The following is a 25024-nucleotide window of genomic DNA, read 5'->3' as shown; positions in this document are numbered from 1 at the left end:
TCAGTTAGATTAAAAGTTTCCATGAGTATACTTTATAGATAAAGGTCTATTGCTCTGCATATTATAATTTTATTTTAATAATTTTGCGCGCAAGCAAAGAGATTGAAATAACGCCATAGGCGTTTGGTAGATCTGTAAAAAATAGGCCTGCTGCCACAGCTGGAAAAAAATCCTATAGGAAACACCGAGTTATGTAATGAACATCAGTTTCCTCTACTATCCAAGCTAGCGAAATCATTTTTTGCTATCCCTGCCACCAGCACACGAACTGAAAGAAATTTTCTTTGGCCAGCAACACTGTAACAAGACAACTTGTTATTTCTAAATGTAAACCAGCGATCTATTAGTAAATATTTTATTTATTATTTATTTTCTGTTTGGCTGTATAGACTATCGTCGCTTGTTGAACTATTTCATTTCTGAACCAAAATAATTTTCATTCTTGTTATCACTGCTGGAAACTTAAATATTAGAGTTATTTTTTTAAATCAGAGTACTTGTTTTATAACAGACTATTACTTGCGAGCACATGATCATTTGCATAATCTTCAGGCCGGTTAAAGTATATATATTCGTTCATTTTGATATTTTAGTAACTGTTGAAATGTAGCAGAAATTAAAGGATTGAATGAGATTTAGCATAGCTCAGAATAATTTTATTAATCTTTTAATTAGTTTTATGAATACTGCGTTATGAATATGAGTTTTCAGGACACATTAATAAAACGTATTGAAAATAATTTCTTTGTGTCTTTTTAACTAGTAGCTCGAACCACGGGTAGTCGACTAACTCGAGTATTGTTTTAAAAAGAAATCGATTAGCAGAAACCAGTAGTCGTGCAAGCTCTAATATATATAATATAAATATTGTTTTTCCAGGTACATTTAAGATAATTTAGAATAGTAATTGTATAATAACAGTAATATCTTTATTTATAATAAATAAATAAATAAATATATGTATATATATATATATATATATATATATATATATATATATATATATATATATATATATATATATATATATATATATATAAAATATATATAAATATATATATATATATATATATATATATATATATATATATATATATATATATATATATATATATATATATATATATATATAAATATATATATATATATATATATATATATATATATATATGTATGTATGTATATATATGTATGTATATATATATATATGTGTGTATGTGTATATATATATATATATATATATATATATATATATATATATATATATATATATATATATATATATATATATATATATATATATATATATATATATTTATAAATAAATATATTACTGTTATTATACAATTACTATTCTAAATTATCTTAAATGTACCTGGAAAAACAATATTAAGACATAACTGGAGCGATGCTAAGATAATAAGAAATGTCTTTGTTTCGGAATTACCACTCCTAATAAATACACTTGCATATGAAATAAATCATATCTCAGTGCATTTACTGGGGCACACAGCATCCATTTCTCTCAAAAAATTATTTAAATGCTGATTTATTTTACCACAGTACATGTTTTCACTGTGTGATGGTCCATCCCAGACCAGAGAAGTTGATGACACATAACATAGCATGATAACATAGCTTTAGCTGGCGTGTGATGCTAAAAGCAGATGCTTATAAAACAAAACATTTCAAGTAGATATATATATATATATATATATATATATATATATATATATATATATATATATATATATATATATATATATATGTAAAATGCTTTGAGGGATGCGTTTACCCAAATAGGAAAAATGGTAATGAATGGGTATGCATTTTATGATAAAAAAAATGGAAATTACAAATCCACACGACAGAGCTCTAAACACAAGCAACGAGGCCGCAGCAACTGGAACAACAAGAATGACGTCACTCCAATGACATGGTTTCCTGTAAAGCTGCTGTGAAACAATGCTTATTGTGAGAAACTCTATACAAATTTGCCTTCACATATGAAGTGATTTTTCATCTAAATGTTCCCAAAAACCGGTTTGAAACCCACTGCAGATGGCAGAGATTCCAGAGCTTTGTAAAAGATTCTGAATGGGAGGCTGTTTGTTGATTCCCGATAAGAGGAAGAACCTCAGATTTGGCTGTGGTCATTATACCTCGACAGGACTTCTCACCTCTAACTGCTGCATTTAGGAATGCTTACGATTTCCTCTTAACAAATCACAGCTGATGTACAAACTTGACTGCTACATGTTGGGACCATAATAGAGCTGTACATTCAAAAAAAAAAAAAGATTGCAAGGGAAACATTGAAAAAAAATTATGGCTTGTAAATTCAACTAATAGTTAATAAGCAACACATCAAATTAAGCATAACTAAAGAAAATATTTCTCATAAAGTTAATTTAATTAAGTCTGCAAGATTCATTTTAGGAATAGGAGATTTCTGTGCAAAATTTGCACATGTGCTAGTAATAAAACTGTATATCTGATAGGGTTTTCAGTACTTGATCTAACAAAATGGCTTGACGGTCATAGCTATGCACTTTTAAACTACTCTTTGAGCTACGTTTGCATGCAAGAGTCCTGTCTTGGAGATGTGGCAATAGTTACAGCTAAGCTATCCAAACCGTGCCCAGGCCCGTTTTCTAGATCGTTTGAGAAGTGTGAGTGCTCTGAATCGAGCTCAGGGGCAATTCACTTGATTCACAAGTGAGTGCGGTTCACTTGGGCTCAGGCGTGGTACACTTGTGTGTGAGTGCAAAATGTGCCTAAGCCCAAAACTGAAAGCAAGACGTGACTTTTAAGGGACTGTTTCATATGGATTTATTTATCATTCTTACCGTTCAATAAACGCAAACTGTCGTAGTTTATTAAAGATCTCCTAATTCCTGCAGCACAAGGAGTTTATGATTTTTTATAAGCATCAAAAGTGGCAGATCTGTTCGGCGAAATATTTGACTGCGTGTCACTTCATCCCAAACGTCTAAAACAATTTAACTAGAGAAATCTCCACTGTGCTGAGCGAGAACGCTTCTCTACTGAATAGCACATTATCGATGACATAAGCGTGCCCAGGCCTGAATGTAATGTGAGTGCCCGGTGCCTTTGGCCCGGTTCAAGGCACCTGTACATTGTGAGAGTATGCCCTTAGTTTGACACTAATCAATCACTTTGTCATCTTCTTTTTTATATTTGCAAGCTTAAATATATTTTGCACAACATTTTCTGTCATACTAAGGCAGAGATGTCAAACTTGGTCCTTAGAGCCTTAATCCTGCAGAGTTTAATTTGAACTCTACTCCAACACTCTTGGAGGTGTGTTTTATTAGGGTTAAAGCTAGACTTTGCAGAGCTGTGGACCACAGGAACTTGGGCCCTGTTTACACTAATGCATTTTTGTTTTAAAACGCATTAGTTTTGCTACGATTACACCATCCGTCCACACTATGCCGGAGTTTTCGAGCACCAAAAACAGAGCGTTTTGGAAACACTGTTGAGGCCGTTTTCATTCTAAAATGCTGCTGCTTTGTCTCTTTGGCTGCTGACATTCTTCTCTCTGATTGGGGCTTTTCCTCAATATTAAGTAGCCCACACACAGATTAGTACTGCATGCTCTCCTTGCAAGTTCAGACTTTGCAAGTTTGATAAGGAAAACAGACTCCTGAGGACAAGTTAGGTAAATCTTTAAAAGGAACAGTGTACTTTAATTTAACTTATTTACATCATCCTGGATACGCATGTTGTTTCACTATCTTAACAATAAAATGAAAACATGATATAAGAAAATGCTTTTATCATTGAAATATTAACTTAACAGACAGCAGAAATGTTGAGGCGTTGAGCTGCATATATGAGCGTCATCTTCACTGTATGCATATTTTTAACAAAACAGAGCCTATAACATAACTGCCTCCTTTTATTGTCATTTGAAAATACGAAACATACCTTCTCTTTTGCTCAATATCAGTTTTACTAATCAATAATGACCATAATAAACGTATAATGTACAATAAAATTATAAATTTATAAGAAATAAAGCCAAACAATCAGTCAATACAGGATGTACATGGTTACATTAATTATTAACTTATCTTTGCGCTCAGCCAAAACACATTACCTGAGAACAAATAATACGTTTGAAAGACCTAAGTCGGGGAATATGTTGTTATATATAGACAACAAGATGAATTAAATATCACCTTCAACAAATATAGTGAGATTGGATCCAGCGGTAGATTCTTGATGAACAGTCCGACAGCTTTTATCAGGCTAGATATGCTGCAGCGCATGGCAGAGTGTGTGTGTGTGGTCATGTGATGTGCGTTTTCAGTCGTTTGGTGTAGACAGAAAGTTGTTCAGAAATGCTGGGTGAAACGCTAGTGTGGACGTGCATCATTTTCATTCTAAAACACTGTTTTAAAACTAAAACTTACTAGTGTAAAAGGGGCCTTAGTTTGACAACCCTGTCCTCCTAGGGTCACAAGGCAATGTTAAGCCCACTTGCCAGATCCCTTCCAATGCTGCATGCAGCTTTTTTTTTTACATTGTAACTTATAATTTTTACAGTGTAACAACATAAAGTTCACAGAAAATACGCTTTTTGTCCAGATATTTTGCTCTATTTTCAGCATATATTGTTACAAGTGTTAAAATTGTCACATAAGTCACATAATGGATGTTAATGGGGCCTGTATCTCACAGCAGAGTGTTTTTCTGTGTTCTGGGGGAAGTGAAGAACAGTAGTGTGACTCATCACTGTGGACTTGAATTCAGCAGATGTTTTTCTGCTCTGCTCCACATGCCTCCCGGCTTCAGTAATCTCCTTTGAGGGAGCCATAGCTGAAAAACACAGCCTGGGTCTTTCTTTTTCAGCCTTTCTCTTGTTATGTTGTCTTTGGCTCTAGCACAGGAATTAGATTCATGCTCGCATGTTATTATATGCATTTGTGGATACTAATTTTGATTTGTCAGGGGTGACATTGAGTGATCAGAGTTTATTGTCCAATGGACGCTAATATTCACATTGATGCTACTTTAATGTCACTCATATTGTTTCACTCTCCCTCTCTTATATATCAACACACTCTAGAAATATGAATAAATAGTTAATATTTGTGACTTTGCACCACAAAGCCAGTCTTTTATTACACAAGTATATATTTGGCAATAGATCAAGTACATCATATGTCAAAATGGCCTGTGATGATCCCGTCTACTTTCCCAAGCGTTTCTCACACTGGTCTTGGGCCATTGGGCAGTCCTTATTGTTGAGTCCTGGAGATTAATCTAGATTAAAAAATTTCTCTATGCCCACCTATAATATATATATATATATATATATATATATGGTGAGGCAGTGGCGCAGTAGGTAGTGCTGTCACCTCACAACAAGAAGGTCGCTGGTTCAAACCTCGGCTCAGTTGGTGTTTCTGTGTGGAGTTTGCATGTTCTCCCTGCCTTCACGTGGGTTTTTTCCGTGTGCTCAGGTTTCCCCCACAGTCCAAGGACATGCAGTACAGGTGAATTGTTTAGGCTAAATTGTCCGTAGTGTATGAGTGCGTGTGTGAATGTGTTTGTGGATGTTTCCCAGAGATGGGTTGCGGCTGGAAGGGCATCCGCTGCGTAAAAACTTGCTGGATAAGTTGGCAGTTCATTCCGCTGTGGCGACCCCAGATTAATAAAGGGACTAAGCCGACAAGAAAATTAATAAATGAATATATATATATATATATATATATATATATATATATATATATATATATATATATATATATATATATATATATATATATATATATATGAGCAATTCCATGAAAATGTCAACCTTATCATGAAAAAATAAACTTTTGACCAAAATAACAAAACCTATTTCAATTTGCTTATTAAGGTCTATATTTTATTGTTATGATGTGCTCTTGTTGAATTTTTAAGGAAATTGGTTTGTTTATCCATGAAATATGAGGATTGTGCCAATGGTAAATTTCATTATCATCCAACCACTTTTCGTGCTTTCAAAAAAGGGGTGAAAGACTCACCTTTTCCATGCTTTATGTTAACAGTAATCATTCTGCAGAAGGATTGGAGTCTGTAGTATAAATAATTACCCTTACTTTTTCATAACATTATTGTCATTTTGATTTATGAGCTACATATTTAAGACATCACGCAGCTTCGGTCACGTGTCACATCCGTAACGATTTAATGAAAAAGTTTATATTGTGAAATAAATATTATAACAAATAAAATGAAACTTTGTATACAAAGCCAAAATATGTCCATACTAATTATGATCGCCAACTCATCTCAGGTCTTTGCTCTAAACAACCACAATTTTGCGTTAGGACGTGACCATTTTTTAACTCCTTATTAATATAAGCCAATGACTAGCGCATATTTGTTCATTATGATGCTGCATTACAATTACTGACTTACATTACATAACATCCATATATTATATCAAGAACTGAACATTTCAGTTCCCCTTCGGGGGGAACTTCAGCACTATAAGTGGATTTGATTGTAAAATCCACGCATTGGGAGGTTCGGTTCAGAAGCTACTCGTCTGAAAGAGTATTGAACGGGCCAATTAAGAATGAATTGGCAGCGCAAGCCTGCGCAGGTGAGCGGCATAAGCAATCAACTGAGTATAAGCTCACCTGGCGCCAGCAGACGCTATCCTTTTCGCTTCAGAGACTTTCTGATCGAGTCGATGAGGGTTCCTCCTGCTGTGACCAGCGATTCTGAGCGAACGAGAGCATTCTCCCGGTCCAGAGTGTGTACATGCAGTGGCAGACGGTCGAGCTGGGTTTCTCCCTTGCCTGGCGTTCTTTGGGTCCGGTCCTCCAGAGCGGTGCGTATAAAGTTACAAACTTCACAGAAAGAGCAACACAGTCGTGCAGCACGTCCTTATCAGGACGGCGCTCCGACTGTGCGTTTCTGGATGCAGTGGTTTCCTGTCCTCGGATGATGGACGCGGGCACTGCGTTGCATGTCTGGGGGTCCAGCATGTTAATGCGCTGCTCGCGGACAGTTCATGTCGTCATTGCGATGCCATGACTGTTGCGCAAGATCGCGGTTAGCCTTTGCAAAAGGGTGAACCACCCCAGTTGTCCCCTGCTCTGCAGCGGGCACTCGGGCAGATCTGAGGGTTTCAGCGAGAGATAATCCGTCGCCCACGGGCCCGCGGACCTCCCGCTCCTCTAAGCGCTCTATCCAAGCTTCGGGCGGGGGAAGCGATCCGTCTAACAGATGGTAGCCCTTACGCCCGATGACACCGGAGACCAGATGTCCACCGCGGCATCGGAGGGTGGGCTTTCATTGTCCGATGATGATCCAGACCCGCTCGCCTTCGGGCTGGTGAGCGCTGTCACTACGGATCCTGAAACAGACATGTTAGCCGTGCTTTCCCGGGCTGCTTCGGCCGTGGGTTGGAGATGGTTTATCCCCCAGCTCCGCGGCCGGACCGACTAGAGGGGTGTTCCCTTCTTCCCGGAGGTGCACAGTAGGCTCACGCGGTCTTGTAAAGCACTTTTTTCTGCTCGTGCTGCGTGTTCCTCCACCCTAACCACTCTTGACGGTGAAACAGCCAGGGGGTATGTGGCGATTCCTCAGGTTGAGTGCGCGATGGCGGTAAATCCGCGCGGCGCCTCTACTTGGCGGGGTCCGCCTCGTCTCCCATCCAAAGCCTGTAAGTTATCTACCTCCCTCGGAGCTAGAGCTTACATAGCTGCGGGCCAGGCTGCTTCCGCCTTGCATGCGATAGCCACCTACCAGCGCTACCAAGCGCAGGCGCTGGCCGAGCTGCACGAGGGTGGGTCCAACCCAGGCTTACGAGCTTCGCACCGCCGCCGACTTAGCTCTTCGGACTACTGAGTCCGCTGCGTGTGCGTTGGGGAGGACGATGTCCACATTAGTGGTCCAGGAGCGCCACCCCTGGCTGATATGCGCAAAGTCGACAAAGTCCGCTTTCTTGACTTCCCCATATCCCCAGCCAGGTTCGGCGACACTGTCTGTGAATTCACCCAGGAATTCAAGGCGGTGAGAGAGCAGTTGGTGGGTGATGTCTTATTGGCGGTCCGTAGCCCGCTCCGCCCGCCGTGCCATTCATACCTGCTCCTCGCCGAAGGCGCCCGCCTACGAGAGCTGCTCCGCCCCCGCACACGCCTCCGGCGAAGCGAGCGCGTCGGGCACCTCGGAAGCAGGCAGCCCCCCTGCCCAGAACGCCGCTAAGTCCGGCAACGGACCGCGAAGCGCCCCTGGGACAGGCCATCTGGAGAAGAGGGAACTTGCTCTTTCCCCGCTGGAGGGCGGGGCCCCATTTCCAACGGCACTTTTTACTGCCATGAAAACATTATGAAAGGGCACTTTTCACTTCCCCAGATGTGACAGCCCGAAATCTGCCAGTCTGGGACGCTATGCTTTCTAGCTTGCAGATTCGGTGCGTTTCGCCAGTGGCTCACGAGCGCTGGGAGGACGGTCTTCTTTCTCCCACCCCTCAAGCCTCCCCTCCGGAGCTCGGGTTTGGAGTGAGAGCAAATATCTCACCTCCAGCTTTTCCGTGGGACCCGCGAGCTTCCCGGATCAGCACACCCACTCCGCGCTGCCCCACTGCTGGTACGTCAGCGATTGTAGCGATGAGTCCATTAGCGAGAGCTCTGCCTGCCTGGTTAGCGCGGGCCAGCTCTTCGCGGTGGCTCATACGCACAATCAGACTCGGCTATGCGATTCAGTTCGCGAAACGGCCCCCCAAGTCACGGGTGTGTATTCACCAGGGTCAGCCCCCTGTCCGCCCCTGTCTTGCGAGAGGAGATTGCTGTCCTCCTGGCGAAGGATGCAATCGAGCCGCTCCCTCCAGCCGAGATGGAGAGCGGGTTTTACAGCCCACGCTTCATCGTGCCCAAAAAGAGCGGTGGGTCACGGCCAATCCTAGATCTGCGCGTTTTGAACCGCTGCCTGCACAAGCTGCCGTTCAGAATGCTCACGCAGAAGCGCATCCTCCGGTGCGTTCGTCCTCTGGGTTGGTCTGCAGCATTAGACCTGATGGACGCGTATTTCCATGTCTCCACTCTTCCTCGCCACCGACAGTTTCTGCGGTTTGCGTTTGAAGGTCGAGCTTGGCAATACAAAGCCCTCCCCTTCGGGCTCTCTCTGTCTCCGCGGGTCCTCACCAAGCCCGCGGAGGGTGCCTCAGCGCCCCTTCGGCTCGCGGGCATCTGCATACTCAATTTCTTTACGACTGGCTGATATTGCCCTCTCTCGGAGCAGTTGATTATGCACAGAGACAAAGTGCTCTGGCACTTCCACCTGTGGGGGTTTCAGGTCAACCGAGAAAAGAGCAAACTCGCCCCCGTGCAGAGGATCTCTTCTCTCGGGCTGGAGCTGGACTCGGTCACCATGGCAGCGCGCCTCTCCGGAGAGCGCGCTCAGCTGATGCTGTACTGTCTGAGAGAGCTCGACAGTAAAATAGTGGTCCCACTGAAACTATTTCAGAGGCTCCTGGGGCATATGGCATCCGCAGCCGCTTCATGCCGCTCGGATTATTCTATATGAGACCACTTCAGCACTGGCTTCACGATCGAGTCCCCAGACGCGCATGGCACGCGCGCGCACACCGAGTCTCTGTTACTGCGCTGTGTCGCCGCGCCCTCAGCCCTTGGAGCGACCCCTCGTTCCTACAGGCCTGGGTGTCTCTAGAACAGGCGTCCAGTCTTGTTGTCGTTTCAGCAGACACTTCCAACACGGGCTGGGGGGCTGTGTGTTGCGGGCATGCGGCTGCGGACCTGTGGAAAGGTACCCAGTTGCATTGGCATATCGCCTGGAGCTGTTGGCAGTGTTCCTCGCTCTCCACCGTTTTTTTCCGGTGCTGGAGCGGCAACACGTGCTGGTCAGGACGGACAGTACGGCGGCGGTGGCGTATATCAGCCGTATAGGGGGTATGCGCTCTCGCCGCATGTCTCAGCTCGCCCGCCGTCTGCTCCTCTGGAGTCATCCGCAGCTGAATCGCTGCACGCCATTCATATTCAGGCAAGCTCAACCGTGCAGCCGATGCGCTCTCACGGCAGCCTTGCGTCCTGGAGAATGGAGACTCCACCCCGAGTCTGTTCAGCTGATATGGGCGCGATTCGGGGAAGCCCAGATCGATCTGTTGCTTCCCCCGAGATCGCTCATTGCCAGTTGTTCTTTCCCTGACCGAGTGCTCTCGGCACGGATGCACTGGCTTACAGCTGGCCTCGGGGCACGCGCAAATACGCGTTTCCCCCAGTGAGCCTGCTCGCGCAGTTACTGTGCAAGGTCAGGGAGGATGAGGAACAGGTTGCTGGTTGCGCCCCTCTGGCTCAACCGGACCTGGATGTCAGAGCTCTCCCTCGCGATAGCCCTCCCCTGGCAGTCCCTTCGAGAGAGCACCTACTCTCTCAGGGACAGGGCACCACCTGGCACCCTCGCCGATCTTTGAAGAGATTTTTAGACGCGAGGAAGACTTAGGTAACCTCCGATTGCGGTGGCTAATACCGTCACTCGGGCTAGAGCCCCCTCCCCGAGCGCGCCTATGCCCTGACGTGGAGTCTATTCACTGAATGGTGTGTCTCTCGCTGAGAAGACCCCCGTAATTTGCCAGATCAGCGTTGTGCTTTCTTTACGCCGAGAGAAGTTGGAGAGCAGGCTGTCGCCCTCCACACTCAAGGTTACGTGGCTGCCATCTCCGCTCTCATAACGCGGTGGCTGGCAGCACCGTGGGAACGCATAACCTCATCATCCGGTTCCTCAGGGGCGTTAAGCGAATTAATCCACCCCGCCCCCTCTCATGCCCTCTTAGGATCTCGCCCTCGCTACACGTCAGATCCCTTCGATCCTCGACTCAGTATCTTTCTGTCCCTGAAGACAGCTCTGCTGGTCGCGTTGATATCGATTAGAGGGTCGGGGACCCGGAGGCATTTTTCGGTCAGTGACTTTTGCCTGTAATTGGGCTGGCTTCTCTCACGTCCTGAGACCCCGCCCGCGATATGTGCCCAAGGTTCCTACCACTCCGTTTTAATACGAGGTAGTGAGCCTGCAAGCGCTGCCCTCGGAGGAGGCAGACCCAGCCCTTCTATTGTCCAGTTCGCGTTTTGCGTATTATCCGGACCGCACTCAGAGTTTAGATCATCTGAGCAGCTCTTCGTCTGTTATAGCGGTCGGCAGCAGGGAAGTGCCGTACCGAAATAAGTTCCCACTAGATTGTGGATGCCTTTCTTTCACTATCAGAGCCGAGATGAGCCGCATCCCCCGAGAGCGCGTGCGCACTCCACTCGGAGCTTCGCATCCTCTCGAGCGCGCGCACGCGGCGCCCCTCTAACAGACATCTGTAGAGCTGCGGGCTGGGTGACACCCAACACATTTGCAAGGTTTTACAATCTGCGAGTGGAGCCGGTTTCCTCAAGGGTATTAGGTAACCCTTGGTGATTGAGGAAACAATTCGGTAGGGTGTTGAAACACGCTTGCTGCGCCATTTTCCCTAACACGGAGATACGTGCGCCTTTTTATCTGTCAGTAAAGTTCCCCGTCAGGTGAGCCCTGCAGATTCCTCCGTGGCCCCCAGCACTGACTCAGCGGAGGAGTCACTTGCTGGCCCACTACGTTGTAGGTCTGCCCGCTGGTCAGCCCGCGTTTTGGGTAAAGGTGCCTGTTATGCGTGATCCCCACTAGGCGATCCCATATGCTTATTCCGCCACGGTTAAGTCCCCCCCCTGGGCGGACCCGTGTCTTCCCTCCCCGCTAACCACTCTTTTGCTATGCGTACTCCCCCTTTTAGGGCTAGTCCATATGTAAATTCTGCAATCTATCCCCCCTTGGGTAACGGATGGCCTCCGCAGCGTCCTCCCTATCGGGATTGCACGCTTCCCAACGTACTGTCGTATTTTCCTAGAATTATCTAGATGCTCACGACTTCCCAAAAAATATATATAAATCCGTAAAACTTCTGTTGAAGTAGGATAAATTAGGGCCAGGGACACGTTGGAGGACCGCGCCCCCCATGATGTGGGTGCGTCACGCTTGCTTGACTATCTCCTCATCGGGGGTGTTGGTAAGGTGCAGTCATTATGGCGCTTTCAATGGGCTCCCAATGCGTGGATTTTACAATCAAATCCACTTATAGTGCTGAAGTTCCCCCCGAAGGGGAACGTTCGAGGTTACTAAAGTAACCCTTCGTTCCCCGAGGAGGGGAACGGAAGCACTATACTCCGTCGCCATGATGACTGTCCCTTAGCTGTTGAAAGTCTCTTCAGCTTAAAAAGGATAGCGTCTGCTGGCGCCAGGTGAGCTTATATACTCAGTTGATTGCTTATGCCGCTCACCTGCGCAGGCTTGCGCTGCCAATTCATTCTTAATTGGCCCGTTCAATACTCTTTCAGACGAGTAGCTTCTGAACCGAACCTCCCAATGCGTGGATTTTACAATCAAATCCACTTATAGTGCTTCCGTTCCCCTCCTCGGGGAACGAAGGGTTACTTTAGTAACCTCGAACGTTAACTATAAACCTCTTTAGTAACATTTCAGAAATAAATGTTTAATAAAGAGAACAACATTTTACATATTGCCATAATTGGCGCATAATCTTGGTGTTTTAGCGATGCAGCACCTGTTGAAGCACTTCTTGTATTTTTTGTAGATAGGGTAACCGACCGTCAAATAATAGATTAAATAGTTAAGATACAATTTATGCCATCCAGGAATGCTGATTTCGATTCATTTTGCCAACCAACAACCGCTGGTTAACCGAATATTAACCGTTAACAGATTAATATCAAAATATTATTTAATTTTAAAAAAATTGACACGCCTATTTTGTCTGACACATTAAATATTGCATTTTAAAATAATAATTTAGGTTATTTTACATGCGAACAGCATACAGAACGAGCATCTTCACGCACCTGCAGTGTTTTTTTTAGCAGCATAGAAAAACTATGTAATAAACTAACAAATAAATAAATAAATAAATCCTGCTCTAGATCTTTTTCACTTAAATGACAAATTAAGATTACTAAGCGAAAACATGAACTGAATCTATTTTAAGAACCGGCATAGGCTGTTTGTCCAATCGTGTTTTTTTTCCGTCAATTTAATATTAGGCTACCTTAAATAGATTGCTTTACGGAAAACAAAATGCATTCAATTAATGCTTCGCTGTTATAATATTACAAAACCTGTCAACATTTTTAATAGAAGTCATTAGCTTAAAGATTATATCTTAATTATGATTATGACTTAATCTATTTCCTCTGTCTTACTTGCGGTTCATGTGCGCGCGCTGCCTATAGTGAGAGATAATGACAATGAACCATAAGGCTTTGAACCTATACATTTTGTAAAGTATAGGCTAAGCATGTAACAATTTTGTTATTTACATGTGATACTGCATTAATTTGCATACATGTTTTATAAGCTGTAAAATGTAAGCATCAGTTTGGTGCGAAATTATCATAAAATATTTGTCTTTGTTTGATTTGTAGATTAGGCTATGTAGGCTATTTAAAATGTATATAAGAACTATTAATAACTGTTATTTTCCAAATGGAAAAAGGCTGGTTTGTTAATTGTAGTCTGCACTAAATCATGAATATGCCTAGTTGAGTTTATGACGCGGCTCCAGGCAGCACAGACGACCAGGATCAGCGCTGGTTCGTCAACTCCTGTGTCAAACTGTGGCCAGAATATCCTTCTTTCATTTTGCTTCTTTGGCAAAAAAAACATCTGTAAGCACGTGTGTTTGCACGTTTTACTGTCCTGCGAGTTAACAAATATGTGTTGCTCATAGAAGCCGATCACAACGAACGCGCTTTTTCATTCCAGAGACGTGAGGCGCACCACAAAGCATTTTATGTTGACAAGAAAAAAAGGAGCGCGGTGCTCTTTTCAATGTCACTATAGGTAACAACTGAATCAGCTGGTCTATTGTGCGCGAGTGTTGCTGTCAATGTTTTCATAATTGATTTTCTTAAATAACATTATGAAATTTAAGATTTGTAAAGTCATACAACTTTGGATGACTTAAAACAGCGACCACAAGTCTCTACTCCGTCATTAAAAAGTTTGCCGTTGTCATCTTGACAACACACTGCTGTCACCTCCAAGGAAACCCCGCCTCTGCTTTCATTTGATTGAAGAATGAAAGACGCCACTGAGGTAACATGCTTTTCCTCTGGAGCGCACAAAGCGCGCAATGACAAAACGCGAGTCGCACAGGGCGCATAAGCAACAACCTCCATGCATTTGGTCTTTTCCCACTGCTCAAAATGCGCACGTCGCGGGTCAGGCCACAGCGGAGTTTTCATTTCATGCAGAGCATAAATATGTTTTTTATTTTGTTAATTAAATAACTATTTATAAAGATAAATTATCAGAGCGACACAATTCATTTTCCAAGCCCTTTATCCAAAATCTAAGCACTTTCAAAACTTGAAAATAGGCTATAGCCTACATTAAAATGAAAACATTTTCAAAGATTTCCAGCACCCGGTGAATGTGCTTGAGTGCTTATAAACATTATTTTAAAGCCGGCAAAATAAGAATAAAATCTTGATATTGATCTAAGCTTTAACTACATTATAGGAGTATTAAATTTGTTAGAAAATCGATAGGACCTGCAGCTGTAAATATTTGATTCAATATTTTACACAATCGGTTATGAACTATAGCCTAAAAATATAAACATTATAGTCATCCATTGTACATGCCTACAACCAATGACTATTTTTCTATGCTTGTTTAACATAGCCTACACAAAACCTTTCATAATAAAGTTTTCTCTCTCACCCTGGTCCTCTATGAACTTTTTGCAACCTGTCTTGAAGTGACTGCCGACGAGAAAAAGAAAGCAAGCGCGAGCGGAGAAATTAAACTATTTATTCCATCAACTAACACATTAACTAGAATAAAATAAAATAAACTTTGTCAAATATAATATTGCCATATCTGTGACAAAACTAGATTTTAAATATTCTCCACGTAGACACGGTCTTGCGCAACAGTCGGGCAATGATTTAATTCAAGTTTGTCTGGAAACACTAACTTTAGGAGCCCGATAAACATAGACCTATTATAGCTGATTATGTTTATTATCAATTCTATATTATTCAGAGTATAAAAGCACCATGTTAGCATGCAACATTGTTTCCGAACTGAGTTTTGAACATTCCAACGTGCGTTAACCTTTAACAACACACATGCCATAATACAAATTAAATATAACAAGGTGATATCTATTTAAGTTTGATTAATTGTGCAACCTTACCATTCAGATGTCTCAGAGGTTAAAGTTTATTGGTTTTACACACCCAACAGATATCCACAAATAGGTCTTTGGTAAAGTTTTGAAAGCATTTATCTGATTTTCATAATGTGTCAACTGCCAATTTCAGAGCAGTCACGTCCGTAACGAAGACAAGTCACGTCCGTAACGATAGTTTTTCCTCATTAATGCAAAAATGAAAAACTAAATAAAATAAATTATATATGTCCCATGCAGAGCCAACCCCTATCCTTTTGACTGTTATATATTTTTTTGGCTTCTGAATTTTTATTCACAGAATTTTCACAAAGTATGTCAACTCATGTCTTTTTTTTTGTCACGTCTGTAACGCATTCATTTTGCCGTGATTTTAATAATAACAAAATAATAACAAGTCTTTGAGAATAGGTTTCTCAAGCCAGGTAGCGGAGTAGACCAGGGGCTTATCTCCTTTTTACGAAATGCATCGCAAACTGCTTGAAAAACTGTTGTACTATAATAATAGTGGTGAAAATAAATGATAGATAGGTAGATAGGATAGGTTTTTTTTTAGTCGCAGCACGTTAACGCCGATAACGGCCCACCAATAGTATATAAATACAGTTCTTTTATTTATTGTTGCAATTATTAATATAAAATATTCTCCTTTTCTCCACAGTTTCCAGAATGTGGATTTTTTGGCTTGTATGATAAGATCTTGCTTTTCCGGCATGATCTTAACTCAGACAACATCCTCCAACGATTGACATCAGCAGAGGAGATCCATGAGGGAGATCTGATCGAGGTCGTCCTGTCTGGTAAGTTGAGCTGAGCCTTAAAAACATATTGACAATGTGCTCTTGCTGTATGTGACTGAAGTGTTAAAACAACACCATCTCTACCAAACTCCAGAATTCATTACTGTTTGGAAGATTAGGATTAACCCTTTTTGACATTTATATTGTGTTGCATGCATTTCACGTTAACTATTTTCTACTTAAAAAGTTTGTTTCACCAAAAAGTCCTGGAGCTTCCACAAGAACATGACACAGTAAAACTTTAAATTTCAGTTCAAATAGAAAACAGTTGTTCTACATTGTATTACTCCCAATAATATGTTTGGTGAGCACAGTAAATTTATTTTTAATATTTAAAGACAATAAGTGGCACGTTGACTCAGTGGTTAGCACTGTTGCCTCACAGCAAAGAGATTGGTGGATAGATTTCTGTTGGGCCATTTGGCTCAGAGGTTATCCCTGTTGCCTCACTGCAAGAAGGTCGCTGGTACGAATCCCGGTTAGGCCTTGTTCTGCTTCTGTTTCATCCACAGACATGCAGTATAGGTTAATTGGATTAAATATATTGTTCGTAACACTGCACCTTTGTTTTTTTTTTTGTGTTTATTGGTTTGTTTGTTTTTTTTGAAAAAGGCTCATCTTACAAGTCTCCTGGAGTTAAACATTTGACAAATCCTTTTTGAAATCAATCAGACGATTTTTTTTTTTTTCTGGCATGGTCACTATTAGCTTAATAAACTTCTATAAGCTTTGTTTAGCATAATTCATTGAATTAGATTCAATCATTATCGTTTCATTTTGAAAAAAAACACCAAAATAGTTTTGATAATAAGCTTGAGCCCTCTGTTGTAGGCATGGGATGATAACAGGTTTCAGGGTTTACTGCGGTTTGGAAAAGTCGAAGGTTTTAAAATTGCAAAATCGTTCTGTTATACTGTTCCTATGGTATATGTACGTTTTTGTTTTTTATGACCATTTATATAGTTTTTTTTTAGGTCAAGAGTATCTCCAGCAAAATGACTCTCCAAATCAAAAGCTATTGGTCAGCCAATGATTCTGCAAACATCTGAAAAACAAGTCGCTTAAACATCCAACCATAGGCTTGATCAGTGCAGTGGCTTAATGTATGTCCAAAGAAAAGACAGATATCCAAAGATGGCTTTTTAAGTTTTAAACAAAATCTGTTTTTGAATTAATGAACATAGAAGAATCAATTATTTATTTTAATTATTTAGCCTAACATGAGGTGATGCAGTGGCGCAGAGCTTGCATGTTCTCCTTGCTTTCGCGTGGGTTTCCTCCAGGTACTCAGGTTTCCCCCACTGTCCAAAATCGGTACATGTGAATTGGGTAGGCTAAATTTTCCGTAGTGTATGAGTGTGAATGAGTGTGTTGGATGTTTCCCAGTGATGGGCTGCAGCTGGAAGGGCATCCACTGCGTAAAAACATACAGTATGCTGGATAAGTTGGCGGTTAATTCTGCTGTGGCAACTCCAGATTAATAAAGGGACTAAGCCAAAAAAAAAAAAAATGTATGAATGAATTTAGCCTAACATGTATAAAATAAAAAATTAAAAAAATATTTAAATGTTTCTTAAAGCGATGGTCCAGAATGTAATTTTAAAGCTTGGTTCTGTTAATATGATGCAAAGCAATGTGTGCTCATGTTTCACTTGAAGGAAGTCATGTTAGTTTTCCATAAATCTCACTTTGTGTGTGCGTGTGTTTATGTGTGCGCGTGTTTACTATTAACTATCTGTAACACTAGAAGCGCATGTGTGTGGGAGCGATGTTTATTTTTATTTTTCTCTGATGCTCGGATTAAGTTATTTTCTGTAGTGACGCTGCTGACATAAAAAATAAAGCATAAGATGTGGGATGCAACCTATGTAAGCCTTGATTGATTTTTTTTACTGCTAAACATGAGTTAGTCGAGCTCCCCTGTATTTTTTTCATCTCAATGTGTTACATGACGTCTTTTACACATATTGGAATATGCCTGTGTAAGTAACATGAATCATTTGCATATCTTTTGCCAGTTCATTATCTGACATGTGAAACGCATGGAAAAGCTGCCTATAGAGAAACAATGCAAAGTCGTACACACACATAGAGAGAGGCTGAATGCGCCGGTGACCTGTGTGTGTTTACAGCAGTTTGACTAATAAATATAAATTTGTAGCTAAATCGTTAGTGGTGGCGGACATCATTTCCCATAGTTTACATCTTTGCTACAACAACCTGTTAAGGCTAGACACTGTACATGTCATAATCAGTTTAAAAAAATAAAAAACACAGGTCATGGCTCAGAGTTCACAGTATCTGCATCTGCTTGTAGCTGCTCCATCTTTGAGGAGATTTTAGCCGAATCCAGCAGTGAACTGGGAGAGATTCTGGAAGCTGTTTTGTCAAATCATGCTTGCTATGTATTATATAACTATCTGGAACATAATTAATATCGAACTGTTAGCACTTCTGTCTTTTTGTTGTGTCCTTTGGAAGCCCAAATACAGAAATAGAGAAGCTCTGTGGAATTAGCAGGATGGCATTTTCTCTCTTTGCTGTAACGTTACAGCGCCTCTGGCTAGGCCCTTAGCTGCGCAGTGTGTGTGTGAGGTAAAAGAACGTTTGTTGTCGAAATTTTATCTATGCGACTTCAAAATATATTTGGGAGCATTTGTGCGAGTGCGAAAAATTGTTGTGTGCGACCAGTTTTTACTGCAAAATGTTCACCACATGCGCGAATTTGGGAGACATTCACGCAGAATGCATCTCTGCACTTGAAACACAGCGCTTAGGAATGGTTTTAAACAGTTGTCATGTCAACTTGCTGCAGTAAACAAAGCCAAGTCCGTAATGCTTGCCCCGTCTTCACGCTCTTCTTATTGGCCCACCAATGCTCTAGCACTGAAATATCAGCTGTCAATCACTCAGTCAATGCCTTCTGGCTTGGGATGACAAAGAGAGCTACTACCGCGAAAAACTGTAAAGCGCTGACGATGAGAATGAAGACTACATTGACAGATTTTGTTTTAGAAACCATGGCATCTAAAGTTACAAATAATGACACATCTTACTAGTGATCATGTGCTGCTGAATGTTAATCCACCATCTAGACTTTTCGAAGAGTGGATAAAAGACTTCCATTGGCTTCAAGTCTGCTATGAAAAATCTGTGGGATGAAGTTTTCAGGTAATTGTGTGCCACATCTAACACGAGAGCTTCTGTAATCCTTCATTTAATCGCCAGATGCTGTCCGCTGTGCAAGTGGCAGCTATATTTAAAATTTAACACCACGTACACCATCGCAAACGGGCTTACACTGAGTAAACTAATATCGCTACTCATGAAAAGTATTGCTAATAACGTATATTAATATGACGTATACATATAATAAGGTACACTATTATAAACATCAGTGCAATATTAGACACGACCCGTGAGAACAGCACAGTTATATCGTTAACAGATTTATTCAAGTCAAGCAGTGTGTGCAGGGCCGGTGAGCGCTCCGTGTACCTTTTGGTCACTCAGTTATGTTAAAAAAATCTATTTTCTTGTGATAACGAGATTTTGTTGAGACATTTTCCTCATGCTTGCACATATATTTTTTTGCTTGTTAGTTTGATTACTGTTGATTTCAAATGCAATAACTATGTTTGTATAAAACTTGTAGTAACGGTGCATATAAGTGTGACTAAATTTTGGCTGATGCGCCTACATTTTTAAAGTTAGGAGCATCGTTGCTACCAAGCAAAAAAGTTAATTTCGAGCCCTGCTTTAAAATAAAATATATTGTCTTTTTTTACCCAGACATTTAAAATGAACATATTTTAGAGCATTAATCATAATACCATCAAATGGTGATATTTTTATCTAAGGTTTTCATACCATCAGAATTCCTATTTTCCCACCCCATTACCACATACTTAATTTGTCTATTACTTAAACCTATTTCTTCTTTTACACATCTCTTTTTTTGTTTTTTTACATGAGACATATTTTATCCTTTTGGCATCTTTGACATATTATATGTTTAAATTAGGGGTGGGCGGTATACCAATGTTATAGTCATTACCGGTGTGACATTGCGCCACAACATGGATTTTCTAATACCATCAATACCATAATAAATCAATTATATATGCCAAAAATTTAAGCTAAGCGACCTCATAATATATTTGGGAGCATTTGTGCGACTGCATTTAATGGTTGTAGTGTGACCTGCTTTGATTTTTTTCTAAAAACTTGTTGAATCGCACTTCCCTGCCACTATATTGGTTCATATTAGCTGTCAATCACTAAGGGTTTTCCGCTGTCAGATGTCAGAAAGCTTTTGTGACCGCCAGGAATGCAAGCGGTTGAAGAGTGAAAAATACACAGGTTTGCAAACCCCACCTAGTTATAATAATATCAATAAAGGCACAGATGAGTGCGATCATGACATGTGACGAATACTGATCCACCAGCTGAGACCAATCAAGTCTCAGAGAACTCGAGTTTTCGGAGAAAGCACCCACATCTCAATGCGTTGCATTCACTGCGTGCTGAACGCAAATGTTCGCTAAATGTAAAATCTAATACTGTACACATCATCTGCTCATATATTGGGTCGGCTGACTCGCCTGCTTTCCATAAACACAAAAAAATGAAGATCATCTCATAACGAGACCGAGCATTTAAAATGACACAAACCGAAAACAAAACCTTTAAAGAGTAGCAGAAGTGAGAAATTTCTTACTTTCTTAATCTTTCTTGAGATGTATATTATTTTGCTATTTAGCTACTGATGACTGTTTTGCAGCTTTCAGCATTGAATTGACTGATTTATTATAGTCTTTCATTTGTTTTGTAGCAGAAATATTATTTATTAAATTGGCATGCCTATAAAAACAATAGTTCAAAATAAATATTTCTTTCTGCAATGCTTCATTTTTGTTTGATGCAAACCATAAATTTATTTTTGATAAAGTAACACACTTTTTATAGCAGATAACTCACATTCATGCACATTCTATAGGATCTATCATAATGAGAAATGTAATTCATTGTTACTAATATTGTCATTTTCATCATCATTAATGTTCTATAATTATTAGACATACATTTTGGAATTATTGCACACACATATCAATGTCATCTCAGCATTAGTTAGATAGTTGTTTCTGGTTTTTGTTAGTCCTAATTGATGTTGTTTGATGTGTAAAACAATAAATCCCTCAAAATACAATTTGCAGTGGTGCTCATTCATTTTTGGTGGGTGCTCCTAAATTCTTTTTGGTGTTCTTTAGGTTTTTTGCAAAATAATGTTGTTGAATGCATAATACTCTCCCATGTCGCATTTTGATAAAGATACCTACCATTTAATTAATTTATTATTTGTTTTTAATAATTATTATATAAAAAAATATTAACTTAATTCACATACTAAAGGGACAGGACAGGCTACTCCTCCCAAAATTTATTATACCGTCAACATTCAAAATATAAAAAAATACTGTGATATTAAATTTAGGTCATATTGCCCACCTCTAGTTTAAATCCATTTGTACCTTTACATAGGGCTGTGCAATAATCGAAAATGCAGTTTCGATTTCGATTTTGGCTTCTAAAGATTATGAAAAACCATTAATAGAGATAAACGATTATTGCATCCTATCCCACCCCCTTTCCAGTTGTACACATTTGTTTTTGCAGCACGGGATTCACATCATTCATATTTTTAAAAGCGTGCTTAGCCTCTGACAGGGTGTGTGTGTGTGTGTGTGTGTGTGTGTGTGTGTGTGTGTGTGTGTGTGTGTGTGTGTGTGCTTAGCCTTGTACAGCAGAGCACACACACATCTAACGCCATCTTCATGTGAGCGCTTTAATGGTCAAATACATGCACATTTGTGTCAGAGCGTGGTGTTTAGTGATTATTCATAATAACCCTCATTTGTGTAATAAACAGACGAGTTGAGAACCAAAAGACATGCGAAAAAGAAACCATATCAGAGCCGCACTGTTCTTAAAGTGACAGCTCGAAAATATTACTGCTGCTGTGTGTTTTTATTATGAATAAAAACAAAAGAACAAAATCCCTCACTGCTCTTGACTGAAGGACTTTTGTAGCTAAAGTGTTTTCTTACAGTGAAGATGCCTAAAGCACAGTTTAAACATAACAGATTTAATAACTCATTTATAATAACTGATTTCTTTTATCTTTGCTATGATGACAGTACATGATATTAGACTAGATATTTTTTAAGATACTAGTATTCAGCTTCAAGTGACATTCAAAGGCTTAAATAGGGTAAATAGGCTAGTCATTATACAACAGTAATTTCTTCTGCAGACAATCAAAAATATGTATTGCTTAAGGGGGGTAATAATATTGAGCTATTAAAATAGGTTTAAAAAAAAAAAAATAAACCTGATTTTATTCTAGCTGAAATAAAACAAATAAGCCTTTTTCCAGAAAAAATATTGTTGGAAATACTGTAAAAATCCTCAAACATTATTTGTGAAATATTTATATATAAAAATAAATTCACAGAAGGGCGAATATTTTTGAGTTCAACTGATAATCGTTTTGAATAATCATGATTACAATATTGACCAAAATAATCGGATTATGATTTTTCCCATAATCGAGCAGCCCTACCTTTACATTTTGTAACATAGACCCAAAGAAAAAAAAAAAAAAAAAACATAGTACTGCAAATAGCCATTAATTAAAGTTTTATCATAGCTTTCTCATTTTATTCTTTTTTCAATTACCTTCATCATTGTATTCCTTTAATATATATATGTATACAACTTTTTAAACTGATTATTATGCTGACATTGTTTGAGAGTCTGATCAAGACTGTTCTATAGTTTTACACCACAAACAGACATACACAGATAAATTGTGTTATAAGATCAAAGTTATAAGAAAGTTACTATTCTAGATCAATATTTCTAGGAACAATCATTCTGGCTTCATAGTGAAGAAAACTTACTGCCTAAAATGCCTGCATCAGGTGGAATAATATTACGCAGCACATGTCCTTTAATCAAAATCGTCCCTCATTGCTGGTAAAATAGTCAGACTTTCACCAAAGCCTGATATTTGTCTTATTACTTTTCATAACACACCTGAACTTGCTGTGAGTGGTATGTAGAAAATGAAAAAACACAGTTGCTGAGGTAAAACCATAATGACTATATTATGATGTCATAAAATAATGATCTATGAATTCTTAAAAATTAAGACTCTAACAAGGCACCTTTGTTAATTATTATTATTATTTTTTTATATGTTTGGATTATTTTATTATACAATTGCATCACAAACTCCTTGAGAAACTGTTGTACTATGATAATTGGTAATGAAAATAAATGATGTTCAATAAGATGTACTTGTGTTTACTAACTGTTTATTCAGTTAAACATTAATTTTGAACTGTAGGCCAACATAAGTTCCAAACTGAGAATTTTTTTTTATCACGTTAATCCAACTAAAGTCATAACTGAATGCATATATAAGTGGCATTATTAAAGTAAACACAAAGACCAACAAACATTGTCATGTAGGATTTTTCGCCATATTTTCCGACAAGATCACCATACGCGGCTGTCAGTGAAGGACTGCACACACAAACACACACATTGCGAAAAGCTGATGTTTTCTTTCTTTCTCTGTGTGTGTGTGTGTGTGTGTGTGTGTGTGTGTGTGTGTGTGTGTGTGTGTGTGTGTGTGTAATGAATGCCTCAGCTTAGTTTGTGGTGATCATTATGAATATAGCATACTGTCACTTTAAGAGCATATTAACAAGGGTTTATGTGAAAACTGTAAAAATGGCTGATGTTGTAAAATTAAAAATTCTACAGTAAAAATCTGTAATGTGGTAAACAGTAAGTTTACTTAATATGCAAGGTGAATAAACAAAAAAAGGCTTTTCTACAGTAAAATTCCCTGCATCACACTTGGCTTTTTAGTTGACTGGTTGATTTTATTTTATTTTTTTTCATCAGTGTTGATCTAGTATTTGTGTGAATGACACTAAGCTACATATTAGTATGGTTCTCTTCTTGTGGGTTCATTATATGACTTTCTGCTGACCACATGCTTTTGGTTGTGTTTAGTGTTAACATTATGTTTATAATGTTTAGATGTTTCTACTGGGTGTAATAACGCTATAAATTAATGAAATATGGTAGGTTACTGTAATATCTTTTACGGTTTTTACCATATTATAACAGTAAATTCTGGCAACTACAGCTGCTGTAATTTCACTGTATTTTTTCATGATTCTGAATTTAAATTTTTTAAATGTTATACTTGGAGATTAAAAATGTCTAAAATAAGTGGCCATAAACATTTGCAGTTCATTATTTCCAATAGAGGCAAGTGTATTCCATGCACACCTAGTTGAAAATGTATCAGAACTGAAGCAATGTTTTGTTAGTTTGTCATCCTGTGAGATAAAAGTTGATTTCCCAGCAACGACAAAGGAGCATGAGTGCAAAGCACATTGAATATGCTGAAGGAAGTGACATGCCTCGTGCTTTCCACTCTCTTTTAGATGCAGTATGTTATTGACAGGTCTTAAAAATTACCTGGTTCTGTGATACATCAGCCTTGCTGTATCAAAAGTAACCCCACACCACAGATGTTGACTTTTTATATTCATCTTTGTTCCTGTGCAGACAAGCTTGTTCATCCTGTGTTGGTGTGCTGAATAAAGACAGATCTTCCTGTTGCTGGTGTGTTCACATGGGAGATGTACAGCCCACCTGCTTTATACATCCTCTGTCACAAACACCACATTCAGACATTCAGCTCTGCAAATCAACACAGTGCACAGTGCTGATTTCAAGCCAGGATTCTGGACTGTCTGTCTGCAATCCCAAACACTCTCCCACAGCTCAGATTCTTGTTCATAAAGGTTCTTTAGGTTGTATAAATTGTGCTGTGAACACTGAACACACTTTGTACATGATTAAT

The 25024-nt window shown here is 39.7% G+C and overlaps 1 protein-coding gene across 2 annotated transcripts in view; it reads left to right on the top strand.

Moving 5' to 3' along the window:
• The window catches only part of prkd3 (protein kinase D3), a 185902-nt gene that overhangs the window by 87727 nt on the left and 73151 nt on the right, over positions 1–25024 (top strand). For both annotated transcript variants that reach the window (XM_009293241.4, XM_680391.9), the window contains exon 3: positions 15936–16074. In XM_009293241.4, coding sequence (XP_009291516.1) covers positions 15936–16074 — 139 coding nt within the window. The remainder of the gene's footprint in view (positions 1–15935; positions 16075–25024) is intronic.

Source organism: Danio rerio, chromosome 17 (assembly GCF_049306965.1).
Source record: "Danio rerio strain Tuebingen ecotype United States chromosome 17, GRCz12tu, whole genome shotgun sequence".
Classification (NCBI taxonomy): domain Eukaryota; kingdom Metazoa; phylum Chordata; class Actinopteri; order Cypriniformes; family Danionidae; genus Danio; species Danio rerio.
The sequence above is the reverse complement of the archived record's forward strand: the minus strand, read 5'-3'. Positions and strand labels throughout refer to the sequence as shown.